At 38.6% G+C, this 13982-nt stretch overlaps 1 protein-coding gene across 3 annotated transcripts in view; it reads left to right on the top strand.

Moving 5' to 3' along the window:
* LOC124556793 (SRSF protein kinase 3) overlaps window positions 1-13982 on the top strand; it is a 383958-nt gene that overhangs the window by 301114 nt on the left and 68862 nt on the right. For all 3 annotated transcript variants that reach the window (XM_047130805.1, XM_047130806.1, XM_047130804.1), the window contains one exon: window positions 3310-3522. In XM_047130805.1, coding sequence (XP_046986761.1) covers window positions 3310-3522 — 213 coding nt within the window. The remainder of the gene's footprint in view (window positions 1-3309; window positions 3523-13982) is intronic.

The following is a 13982-nucleotide window of genomic DNA, read 5'->3' as shown; positions in this document are numbered from 1 at the left end:
AAGTTGATTGCCTAGTGACTCAAAAGCGCAGAGACCTTTTGTGTATCATTTGCTATTACATGTGGTTTCAAATGTCTGTAAAGACTTTGAAGCTTGAATGCTGTAAAGTATTTTGGCTTGGACATTCATTAGGCATCAAATTGCTTGTGTTTTCATTGATGCTAATATTCTCACTAGTATCCGCATTTCAGTAATTCAGCTATTGTATCACGTTAACCATGTGAAGTCCTTTATTGTGCTTGGAGGTCCGGTATAACATTTGCCTGACAGTATCTTAATTTGAGAATTGGGGGGGGGGGGGGGGGAGGAATCATCTTTTCAGTGAGGTAGTCCTCTTCTGTCTGGTAGTACATTTTTCCAACATTGTCCCAATGAACATGTTTCGTCCATGAAATACACTTTTAGAAGGTCTGCAAAAGCCCAACCTGTTGCTGACATGCCAACGCCATCGGACGCACAGTGTTTCCACCCAACAATTTCTTACATCTGGGAGTAGGTGGTCAGAGGGGCCGGAATCACATAAAGAGAGTGGATGATTAAACAAATCAAAGCCATTGTTTTCTCATTGCCAAAGCACCTTTCATTGTCCAGTTCATTCTTTTTTTCTTTTATAATCCAAACCCACATTATACTCGTACTTTTTCATCTCGAGGAGTTGGTGTGGGTGTAAATACTGTGTACTGAAATATGGGAACAAAGTTTCTGGTAGCAGCACTCTTGTACAAAGTATTCTATGTATTTGTGCTGTATCAAATTGTAATAAAAACACAGCTTTTAACCATAAGACTTTGAAGGTCTCAGTAGCAATTGACAGTCAGCATGCTGCTCAAGATTGTTTCTGTGTTTGCAATGCTAGCGACATCTGTCAGAAAATAAACAACTCGTCAAATTTAGCTGTTGTCTCAATGTCAAGAGTCCATTTCATGCATCACTAAGATGATTACTGTCCTCCCCATTATAGTCTTTGTGCATTCTAATCTCCACAGCCTCGTTGACAACTATCTCCCAGTAGGTTAGTATATGGGACAAGATTTTTGTTTCATGTAGCTGCACAGAAAGAAGGGAGTGGAGTAAGTGGAACACCTTCTGATAGTTGTACATCTTTGCACCAGAATCCAAGTGCTTCTTGTCAGGAAAGCTATAGCTCCTTTACCAACATAGTTCAAACACAGTAACCATCCTTCCATCTCTGTCTCAACAGTAAACTCCCTACCCCCTCCCCACTGCATTCTACTCCTACTTTCTCCTTAGTCGTGGACAGACAAGGCAGACAGTTTTTGAGTTAAATATTCCTTCAGTGCTGAAAGACGTGGTAAATAGAATCAGCAGAACTGAAACTGTTGTATTCAAGAGAAGTTGTAGGTACATTGTGCAAATGGAATTTATGAAGTGTTTGTGTGCACTTTGTCAAATCTCAGAGTATGGCCAGATATGATTATTAGTTGACCCCTCCCCCAGTTAACATAAGGTATGAGTAAATGTAAATAAACTGTAACAATTATTGCTTCCTTTCACTGAAGCACACAGGATGCTCCCAAACAGTTTGGTTTCATTTGTCTTTTTCTTTGTCACAATAATCGTACTTCTTGTAAAACATTTAGGTATGTTTGGTCTGTTGATCTCACTGTAAAGTCTGGGAATGATCTTACCAGATACATCTCTCTTCCACTGTGCAATCTGAAATGCTTTTGGTTCTATAATATATATGCATCCATTTCTTTATTTGTCATAGCATGACTGTTCATATCTTCTCTCACAAAATGACATGAGTTTGTTCTCACATGAGTAGCCCTGAGAGAATTAAGCTATACCTCTATAAATCACGATATTTCTTTTTCCATGGGAAAATTATCAGCAATTGTAGCAAAATTTTAAAACTAAAATTTATATTAGCTATGTGCACTTTGAGAATATTTAAAGTCATTTCCACAACAGAAATTTTGAAAATTAGAAAGTTTCTCATGACTGAAGAAATTTCCTTGGAAGATATTATGAATGTGTGGATGCAGAGCAACAGCAGTTTAGTAAACTTGTAGTGCAGCAGTAGGACAAAAGTGCGTCATACAAGTAACACATGTGAGTGTGTAAATCTGGCAGTAAAGCATACAGATGTGTGCTTGTAGGCAGCAAATCTATTACATGTTGGTTTCTAAACCAGAACCTACAGAACTGGGGGTTCTGCGAGTGTATAAATCTGGTTATAAATGATACAGATGTGTACTTGGAGGCAGCAAATCTGTTACATTCTGGTTTCTAAACCAGAACTTACAGAACTAGGGGTACTTTATCAGAAGTCACTATTATATAGGATTTAAAGGACAAGTACCAATTTCTTCAGTAAGGCCAAATACTACTGCAAGCTGTCTGTGTCATATGACACTACCAACACAAAAACTGCTAGAGTTGCATTTGAGATGATGATGATGATGATGATGATGATAACAAAAACACTGAAGATAGTACACAAAATGCTGAAATATAGGGGAAAATAAAAATAAATGAAATCTCTTGCATAAGGCAGATTATTGTGTGGGTCATCATCAAAATTAATTGGTGTACAGTCCGTGGAAGTCGCTGCTACAAACAATAAAGTCAGAGACATCCTGTAATATAATCCTACCATTCATTAATAATGTATGTTAGTAATGTATGTTCTGCAAAATGTGGTTTTCTTTAAATTAAATCCTGATTTTTATTACCTCAATCTTTAATGCATAAATAATTCTTGGCCTAAAGGTAACAACTCGCTGAATAGCAGGGGTGTTGTCATCAAAAGACAAATAAACTAAACTGTAAATGTATCTTGGTTTTGGATAGATTGTTTTTTGAGCTGCAGTTTTCTCTCTCTCTCTCTCTCTCTCTCTCTCTCTCTCTCTCTCGCTCGCACGCGCGCCCACACACACTCACTCACTCACTCACTCACTCACTTCTTATGGCTACATTTTGCCTGCAGACTGTATAGTGACACTGTAGTCAGTTGGCACAATGCAGCATGCAGCTTTGTGTGTGTGTGTGTGTGTGTGTGTGTGTGTGTGTGTGTGTGTGTGTTTGGGTGGGGGGGGGGAGGAGGGGGGGAGGGGTACTCTATTTGGAAAAACGATTCACCCAAAACTGGCAAAGTTTTCAGTCCTACTTATGAACCTTTTGACAACTCAGTGACACTATTATTCAGTGGGTTGTTACCTTTACTTATTAAATTATTTGCATTCCACTAGGGCTTTTTATTATTATATTGAACTCATAATATGCACTAGCAAGCAATTCATAAGGTAACTCATTTTCATACTTAATACTTGAACTAATTTCCAGATTTCGAGAGTAATAAAATCGATCCAAATGAGAAAAGTGAAGTTCCTCATGTGGAAGTTTCCCCTGAGGTTGAAACTGAAACACGTAGTGTGTGTAATGGCCACAATACTGAATCTCAGGACTCGGACAATGGTAAGAAGAAACCTACGCTTAGATGGAATAGAAACAGTGGAAGCTCGGACGAATCTGATACTCGACAAGAGAAAGAAGAGGGTAAGACCTTTTTTTTATATTTTTAGTTACTCTTAATGATGTGCTAAACTTAAAATGCATTGTCGCACATTGTGGCTATGTTTTTTTGGAATGTCCAATGAAACAATTTTGTATTGTTAGCAAATTCGAAATTACAAGCCAACACGCTAGTTGATTTTATATCACTTTTAGTTGGAAGATAAAAACCAACCACTTGCTTGAACATTTCGTTGTTGTTGGCGTCGTCATTGTCTTCAGTCTGAAGACTGGTTTGATGCAGTTCACTGTGCTACTCTGTGCTGTGCAAAGCCCTTCACCTCCGAATAACTACTGCAACCTACATCCTTGTGAACCTGCTTACTGTATTCATCTCTTTATCTCCCTCTGTGATTTTTACCTTCCCCACACTGCCCTTTAATACTAAATTGGTGATCCCTTATTATCTCAGAATGCGTCCTATCAACCGATCTGTTCTTTTAGTCAAGTTGGGCCACGAACTTCTTGTCTCCCCAGTTCTATTTAGTATTTCCTTATTAGTTACATGATCTACCCATCTAATCTTCAGCAATTTTTTGTAGCGCCAGATTTCAAAAGCCTCTGTTCTATTTTTCTATGAAGTGTTTATTGTCCTCGTTTCACTTTCATGCAAGGCTACATTCCAGACAAATACCTTAAGAAAAGACTTTGTAAAATTTGTGTCTATATTTCATGTTAACAAATTTCTTTTCTTGCCATTGGCAGTATACATTTTAGATCCTTTTTACTTCAACCGTCATCAGTTATTTTGCTGCCCAAATAGCGAAACTCATTTACTAAGTTCAGTGTATCATTTCCTTATCCAATTCCCTCATCACCACCTGATCTAATTTGACTACATTCCATTATCCTTATTTTGCCTTTGTTAGTGTTTGTCTTATATTATATCCTCCTGCCAAGATGCTGTCCATTTTGTTCTCCCAAAACTTTGACTCTGTCTCCAAATTTTTCTTTGGTTTCCTTTACTGCTTGCTCTGTGTACAGATCAAATAACATTGTGGATAGGGTAAAACTCTGTCTCATTCCTTTGTCAGTGACTGCTTCCCTTTCATGTCCATAGACTATTACAATTGCAGTCTGGTTTCTGTACAAGTTGTAAATAGCCTTTAACTTCTTGTCTGTTACCCTTGCTACCTGTGTTATTCAAGATTAATATTAACGCATACTCCATGTCAGTGAAGAAGATAAAGTGAGCACATTGTACTGTAACAATTATTAGTCTGTTGTTAATCGATTGCTTTGAATGATGTGCTGTCTTTCATTATGATGATTTGCAGTGTCCTGTATTGTACAGGTCTAGTCATGTAGCATTTGACTGTTGGGAGAAACTTAACCATAGAAAAGTAGCAATACATACATCTGTTCCAGAATTCATTTCTTTTTGTATTCTAAGCTTCTAAAGTTATACAGCAGTGGACAGTTATATTTCTCATATAATATAGATGATATTTTTTGTAATCATGTCAATTTTTTGTCATTGTGACAGATGCATCTTTGCTCATTCATTGTTTCTTTCCTTACCACTTCACTAGCTGTCAGTCTCAGATGCCCAACATGGTGTATCTCCAAAGAGTTGTCAGGTGTGTCTTGTCTGATGTGTTGGCAGATATTTGCAATTTCATTTTTTCAATATGTAACTAGGGTCAGCCCAAACAAATACTGCTCATCATGTCTTTCATGTTACGCTCAGAGTTGATGGAAAGTGTCAGTTTGTTTCTTGTTACAAACAATAAGATTTTTAAAATGGAAATTTACATGTCCATTCGATAGAGCAGTCCCAAATTAGTCCAGTGCAATATTCATTTTATTGATATCTTATAACATGGACAGTAAAAATGGAAGAATAAACAGTACTTAAGCAGTGACTTAGTAGCATTACTGCATTACAGTTGCAGTCATGCTGCTGGAATACTGGTTATTATTCATGTTTTACTCTATCATATTGATACATACAGACGAAATGAGTATTACACTAGGCTAATCTGGAACCACTCTGTCAAATGAACATGAAAATTCCACTTTAAAAATCACATTGTTCATAATGAGAAACAAACGGACACTTTCCATCAATGCTGGACATGACATAAAAGAAATGATGTGCAGTGTTTGTTTGGGCTGACTCGAGCTACACATTGCAAAAATGAAACTGCAAATAATGGCCAAAACATTAGACAAAATGCACCTGATGACTCTTAGGAGAGACACTCAGTACACTTAGATAAAACATTGCTGTAGTATTTATTAAAACATTAACCTGCCAGATATCACATACTCCATATATTTTTGAATCTGCATAAGACAATAGTGGTTGAATAGCAAGCAACTGTAATCTTTGCACTTCATACCATGTGGCTATTCATTGATACACAATGGTCATCCAGCAAGATCTTGCTACAGTTGCTATGACAACAAAGTTGTAGGGTAGTGGTTCAGTGATAATTTAGTTTTCTTGTGATTTTCCAGGCTTCCTTTAGATGAATACCAGATCACCATTTTAATTTCAAACTACAACTAGTTTTCCCTCAGTCTCCTGTAAACTGCATCACCCACATGGAAAGAACAATCCATAGAGGAAAAACAGAAATAGAGGATGTTTATGTGCAGTTTTTAGATCCATCACTAGCAGTTTAAAATAGATTCATCATAAGCAGTTTAAAATCTGGTTAATGAGGAAGTGAGACAATGTTTAAGAAAATGGACACACACTTAGGAGCAGTTTTCAAATTCATATCCAGTCATCCTAATTAAAGTTTCTCCTAAATATCGTTAGTGGTATGTTGTGATTGTTTGTTCAGTGAGGGTTCAGATGATTTCTTGCCCCATTGTAGTTTTTGCTCTGGTTTATCAACACTGTTCATTCAGTCAACGTCCCTTGAAGAGTCATTTGAAGCTTAGATTGTGTATGCGTTATCATTATCAAGAAGAGTTGTCATCACAGGAAGTTGCCAGCATTATTGTCATAAACTGCAGCCAAGTGACTTGAAGATTTAACGGCTATCATGAGACACCAGACATTGGAGATCTGCTGTGTAATGGTCATTCATGGACAACACCACCTGCCACTGACAGCTGCCTCAAATTCTGGCTGGTAGTTACCCCGAGGAGAATGCATTGCACTGCCTTTTTGGAGGCAAATGGGAGGAATGTGTTGACCCAAACAGTATAAAACTGACTCCATGTGATGAATTTGTTCCCTAGCAACACTACTAGCCTTCTAGTACTGTGGGATGTGAAGCAGGTTTACAAAGGAACACTCGGAATGGAACTTGAAACAGTGGTGTCACATTCTCTTCACCAGTGATAACGTTATTTGTCAGTCACCTGATGATCATTATAAAAGAATGAAGACACAGCCCAGTACCATAGTGCGTCTCAGGCATGCATTCCCACAGGTTCCAGAAGGAGTCAGTCCTGTCGTGTTTCGGCTGGTGTCATTATGAAGTTCTTGTAAAGTTTTAAAATCACTCTTAAATGTTTGTGTATTAGTCGCAGTGTGTTGAATAGAGGTTCGACTTGAGCAGCACACATTCATTAAACACATTGGCTAGTCTCTCACTATTCAGATGTGTTACCCTTGTGGCTGCCAACAACAGTGTGTCTGCTCTGTGCTCTCAGCACCCTTTCCTGCACCCCTTGCCTGGCATCACATCCACCAGCTGCAGAGGGTACATGCACTACATGAATAAAGTGTAAAATATATCTCTGACCACATACATAACTACTTACGGTATTTAGTTGAGGCTATGACTTGTATTGTCACAATACACCCCCCACCCCCAAAAAAAGTATGAACAATATGAAAAGCCTTTAAAAAAAAAAGGTGGTTGCTGCCCATTATGTAAGTAATGTTGAAACAAAAGACCAAATAAAATTTTCAACGGTATTTAAATGGAAAAAAATTGAAACCTACATTATAATAAATAATAATATCCAGAATGCACTAAACTACTAAACTGTCATAACAAAAATTCATTTTTACAACTATTTACAAACGTTCATGAAATGTGTGTGTCCATTTGATTAGCATTAGTTTTATACCAGTAGTTTTAGCTTATGGCCCTAGTTAAGTATGCTGTCCAACAAAGCTAGTATTTAAAGACACATGTCAATTAAAATGACATGTAAAAGCAATTTTAATAAAAATTATTTGAGAATTTTATGGAATCTCAAATAAATCATATTTTCATGTACATTTGCATTAATGTATGTATAACTTAATGTTTAGTGTTCTAAACATTTATAATGGGGATAAATGTTTCATCCTACATGAATAAATTTTACAAGGAAAGTTTTTTCTGGTTGAAACAATGATAAAAAAATTCTTCAGAGGAGCACAGATTCCAGTCATAAAATATTCATCACAGGAACAAAGATTCATACAAAACAACTTCACTATTAAATTTTTACCACTTACACTACACTCACGTAACTTTTTCTCCTGTTTTTGGATATACAGACATAACTGTTTCTTGCCTCACTACACACCACCAGGAATGAACCTCTTCTGTGATCTATGGTGTTCTGTCACAGGACAGCTACAGTTTTCTGGACACACAAATGAGCCCAAATTAACATCCAGTCTAATACTCTCTCATTCATCAGAGTCATCTGTAACATTCACTCTAACATAAAATTGAAAAGAAGCTGCCAATTTCAATTGAACTTGAAAAATATATTGGCATTATTAAAAAAAACTAAAGTTGTAAAACTGCTCCATTGAATGCCTTAGTTCAGAATTTTGTATTAAGGATGATGCAAGTGGTGATATATCTAAGTTATCCAGTTTATATTGTGACCAATATAAAGAAATATATTGTAATTTAATCAAGCACTTGCAGTTAAACACTATAGAGTCATTAATATAGCCAGAAATATTCAGGTGATAAAATGTTACCTGCCATAATACTTAACATTACCTTTTCTACATGGCAGCAAACAATTTTAAAGATATGTGACCCACACATATAATACCCCTCCATATATCATCAGTCATCACACAAATATCTTGTATTTTATTCTCACTTCCCATTAATTTTATTTTACTACAGAATATTCTGTACATCTATATTCAAACAAACGATCAGCACTCTTAATTTTATGAAACAATAAATGCTACACCCAAAATTCTACCCAAATGGAGTAAAGCAATATTAATTAACTAGTGAACCAGGCAATGTTTTGCAGTTCCTACATATGTATGGGATTTGGATGTGCATCTTAAACCCTCCTCTTTCTGTCTGCCTATCACTTCCTCCATCTTTCTTTGTCCATCTCCTCCTGCTCCCCCTTTTTCGGTCCATTGCCTCCTCTCCCTCTCTGTGTCTTATCTCCTCACCCCCTGTGTCTACGTTCATTCCCCTCCCCCAACCTCTTTCCTCTTACCAGTCTGTCTCATCTTGAGACTTGTTTATTGTTATTGCAAATGGAATCTTGATTGGCAATTGAAGTTGCTTAAAACAAATGGGTAAATTGGTTGAGATTGTTGGTATACAGGTTATGAGAGACCTCTCCAGTTGCTGGATCTGTGAGAATAGTAGCTCCAGTGACAGTATTTCGCATAGTTTTATTCTGCAGATGGATAGGATTATGAAGTTTCAGATGATTCAGGTTCATAGCAGTAGTCTAACCATAAACCAATAAGCCGTAAATACAACTTTCCTGTTTTCTCTAAAACTGACGGCAAGTAAGAAAACAAAACAAGACATTGTTGTGTGTGTGACCATTTGTTTAAAGCCTGAGTAACCACCTATTGCAGTGCAGACCACTACAAGACATGCAAGAAGTGTGTCAATGAGGTTCTGGAAGATACCAGTGGGGGTGTCGAGTATGCGAGTTTGAGAGCCTTGGCCAGCTGTGCTAGGTTTCTCTGTTGAGGATCCATGGTGCGAATGACCCGATCAAGATGGTCCCATAGATTCTTGATTGTGTTTAAATCCAAGGAGTTCAGTAGCCAGAGCAGTACGGTAAACTCATCCTGCTGCTCTTCAAACCACACACGAGCACTTTGTGAGCTGTGTAACACATTGCATTGCCGTGCTGGTAGATGGCATCATTCCCAGGAAAAAAATAAGCTGCGTGTAGGGGTGGACATGATCCTCGCATACTTGCAACCATCCACTGCACCTTCCACAATGAGGAGATCACCCAGAGAATTACTTCCCGCCTGGACCCTTCTGATGGTAGCTGCAGTGTGTTCGCTTTCAGACGTTTCACTCTTTACACACCAAAAGTGATCTTTCTGATGGAGCATAAATTGTTAGTCATATGAAAAGGCCACTTTTTGTCACATAGTGGACGTCCAATTCCTACCTTCGTTGCTGATGAACAGCAGTCAGGATGGATGCATGGACCAGGTCCTGTTACGAAGGACCAAATGCAACATCATTTATTGGACTGTCCTTGAGGAGACACTGTCAGTAGCCCCTGTGTTCATCTGGGTGGTCAGCTGCTCGGCAGTTGTGTGTCTATTCACCTACACACATCTCCACCACTGTTGGTCAGCCCTCTCATCATAGATGGTGCACCAAAATTGCCTCAGCCTCAGTGTCAGTTTTATGTGGTGCCATTTTGTCATCCACAATATACTGTAACCACAGCAGCACATGAACACTTTACAAACTTTGCTGTTTCAGAAATGCTTCCACCCTTGGCCTGAAAGCCAGTGATCATGCCCTTTAGGACGCCAGAAAAATCACTCCGTTTTTGCATTACAACAATGATTACACTGTTTTGCACATCCCCGCGCAGTCAGTTTTAACAGAAGAACTGTACTTTGTCATTTCAGAAATATGTAGCCTATGTCAGTTTTCGAAGTAAATCAGTCAAGAGCTTGTCAAGATTTTTGGTAACAGCATTTCCCTTATGTAAAATTAGGTAAACACACATGTAAAGAATAAAATGCTGACAATGATAATTCACACCACTCAATCCATATTCAGGCACTTCATCACAGACTCAGCTTTTTTATATGTTCGAGGAAAAATTGTTCTTAAACCTAACAGTTTCTTATACTGAGAAAGTAATCTACAGGCATTGGGATAGGGTACTTCCACTATCTCTAAAGGTCTATGATATAGTTAAAAAAAATTTCTTCTTTTCCTATCCAGTTCACATGACTTTGATAAACCTTAAGACACACATGACTTAGTATATTTCTAATTAAACTTGGTCTCAGTGTCAAACTTCATCTGTGTTACCTTCTTATTGTTCCCTCCTACAGCCAATTTCTTTCCATTGACAGTTCATAGTGAATTTCTTAGTAAGGTATATGTACAAGCAAATGGCTGTATGCTGTTCTACATATTAGTCTTCTGTAGCTAACGCCGGTGGGGCGGCTGTGGTGCAGGATGGCTGGAGGCAGAGAGCTGAGGCAGGGTTTCAGGCTGGTGGTGGCCCAGTGAATCTCAGCTATCAAAAATTATCACTTTATTCAGTCAAACATTTGCTCTATGTTAGCATCTGGAGCCTTGTGGCTAGTGAGGTTGCAGCCAGCCAGCCAGCCAGCCCTCTACAACATGCACACCCTTGTTTGATTATGACAGTGCTCAGTATGCAGCAGATGACCTGGTTATATGAGTCATGCCAGACAGCACCCTATATAGGCTGCAGTTGAAGATAGTCAGGATTCTTGCAGCTGTAGCCAGCTCTTTGGAGGGTGACCGTGTCTCAGTTGCCAGTGGCGTGTTGCGTAGTGATGCCCATCCCACAGTGGCAAAAGGTGGCTGCCGTACCGGGGATGCGACCTACTGCTCCCTGCGCAAAAGTCTTGCTTGCTGATGGAGTGGGCCTGTGACAACCCTGCTGTGCCATGGTATTGAGTCCAGAAGCTAGACTTACTGCAGGAAGCAGGTATTGCGAGAGAAATCCAAACTTGTGACTGCTGCTGGTGGCTCCATATTGTACCTTCACCTGGCATAACCCCCCATATCCTGGGAATGATGGGCTGTGAATGAATCCACTGCCAAAATGGCAACTATTTATACAGGATAGCAGCACACCTGTTACACCAGTCACGTTTTCAGTGGCGCTATTGAAACCTGTTGGTGGAGAAATCCCCTTACCTGTACTGCAACATCCATGCCTTATGACTTTGCTAGTGAGTTTCACCAAGCCAAGACATACCTGTCTCACAGTAAATCAACTGCTATATTACTATAATCATAATGCGAACAACTCACACTCACTGGTGGCTAGGGGCTGCCACAATACTTCAACTTTATATTCCCACAAATTAGGCCATAAAATAGTAGTTTTACTTTTCCCTGGGAAGACATGACCCTCCGTGTTCCCACTTGAGACTGATCTAGAACAGATTCTTGAGTTAAGTGAATGTCGTGCCACATTTTCAGAATAGGTTTCAACCACAAGAGTATCTGGTGGCTTAACCCCCAAAATTCAGAGACCGCACTTACGCTACAAAGCTTATTCATTAGACATCCACTTAAGGTACTAAGTTGCTTGTTATTAATCCACTTAGTAGTCCATGAATTGCCTTGGAATACATCACGTCACATCACATCATATCACATCGTGCCTCTGCACTTCTTTATCCTGGTAGTTGTATAACCTTGGCAATTCTCTCTTCATACTTTCACAGCCTGTTCCATGACCTCATATCCTCTTAAGGGAGGATGTAATGGATTTTGGTCCAAAAAATCGATTTTTCAATAATATAATTTTCTTGATCTATACAGTTTAATCTATGTTTGTGTGAATTTTATCATGATAGCAGCTTTAGAAATGCCTGTAAAGTGTTAAACTGATTAACTCTGCACTGGCGGTCACTCCCTCCTTTTCCGACATTTGGGAAACTGCTTGCTTCAGCGGAATTTTTGTCAGTATGAAGGCGGTTTTCTTTAGATATCTTTGTCTGACCTATATCTCTGGCTGACCTCTATATTTTTCCCTGAAAACATTCCTGCATGTGTTTTATTTACATTTTGACAATACTAACAAATATTAGTAGGCGGAAGGTTGAATTCACAAACCTTTATGTGGAAGTCAAGATTTATGCATTATGGGTGGTGGAAAGACTGTGTTTAGGAAATGGAGGTTTCATGGAAATCAGTTTACCAACGAAAAAGAGGAAGCAGCTCGAAATGAAGTACATAAGCTCTCACCTTCAGCATTGAAACTTGGAACAGGAGAATTGTACAGGTGCATGAATGATGTTGATATGGATTCCACTGGATTCAGACTTATTGATTTAGAGCTTTTCTGCCAGGCTATCAAGTTTTCATGTTCATGTGTTAGCTGTAAAAATACAGAATGCATGATTGTTGTTGAAGAAAGAAGAGTGGGAATAGCTTGTGATTTTAAATTAATTTATAATTCATGTGGCCATGAATTCTCATTTTCCTCTTCCAACAAATTTGACACTGGTACCTATGAAAGCAATTTTAGGGTGGCATATGCTCTGGGATTCCTTGGACAGGGCAGGGAAGGAGGTAATTTATTGAGTGGTTTCTGAACATGCCTCCACCTTGTGCAAGGTTTGAAAAAATAAATAAAGAAATGTCTGATGCTGTGTGCGATACTACCAAAGTTTCTATGAAGAAAGCAGTGGAGGAATTGGTATTGACTCAGGTAAGTTCTAGAAGTAGAAATTATGTCTAAATACTGCCACCAGTGTGCAACAAGGAAAATGTCCAACAATGAAAACAGTGAGAAACTGTGGCAAGAAAAGCATGCAGTAGCATCCTCTAAAAATTATAGTGGCTCAATTGGGGGCATGGAGGCTGCTGTAGTTGTGAGGATGTTCTGGATGTTCTCCAGGTCTGAGGACCAGTGTGGTACCTTGGTGATGTGGACCCCTCTTCATTCAAAGCTATAACAGATAAAAATCTGTACAGTACAACAATAGAAAAGTTGGAATGTGTTGGCCACATCCAAAAGAGGCTTGGTGCTAGGCTTCGTCGCTTGCTGAAAGAGAAGAAAGATGAAGTACTTGAGGGTGGAAAACCACTAGGAGGAAAAGGCAGACTTACTCTGAAAGAAATTTATCCTCTTCAGTTATTTTATGGAAGAGCTATAAGGAGAAACTTAGAGGCAATGAGGCGTGCTGTGTGGACGACTTTTTTTCACAAACTATCCACTGACCAAACTTCAAAGCACAGTCTGAGTTTGAAAGACGATTGGTGTAAGTTCATCAACAGAAATGAGACATATTCACATAAACACCCACTTGTTATGAATGCAATTAAGCCCACATTCAGGTTTCTTGCAAACCCTTATTTATTGAGGAAGTGTCTTCATGAAAAGCCACAGAATGCAAATGAAAGCCTCAATAATTTAATTTGGATTAGATGCTCGAAAAGGGCATTCTGTGGACTTGAAGTACTCAAACTAGGTGTCTATGATACAGTTTTATTTTACAATAACGGAAATAATGGCAGAATTGAACTGCTGAAGAGAGTTGGTATAGATGCTGGTGTGTTTACAACAAA

Source organism: Schistocerca americana, chromosome X (genome assembly GCF_021461395.2).
Source record: "Schistocerca americana isolate TAMUIC-IGC-003095 chromosome X, iqSchAmer2.1, whole genome shotgun sequence".
NCBI classification, from domain to species: domain Eukaryota; kingdom Metazoa; phylum Arthropoda; class Insecta; order Orthoptera; family Acrididae; genus Schistocerca; species Schistocerca americana.
Note: the sequence above shows the minus strand (reverse complement) of the source record. Positions and strands in the feature narration are given on the sequence as shown.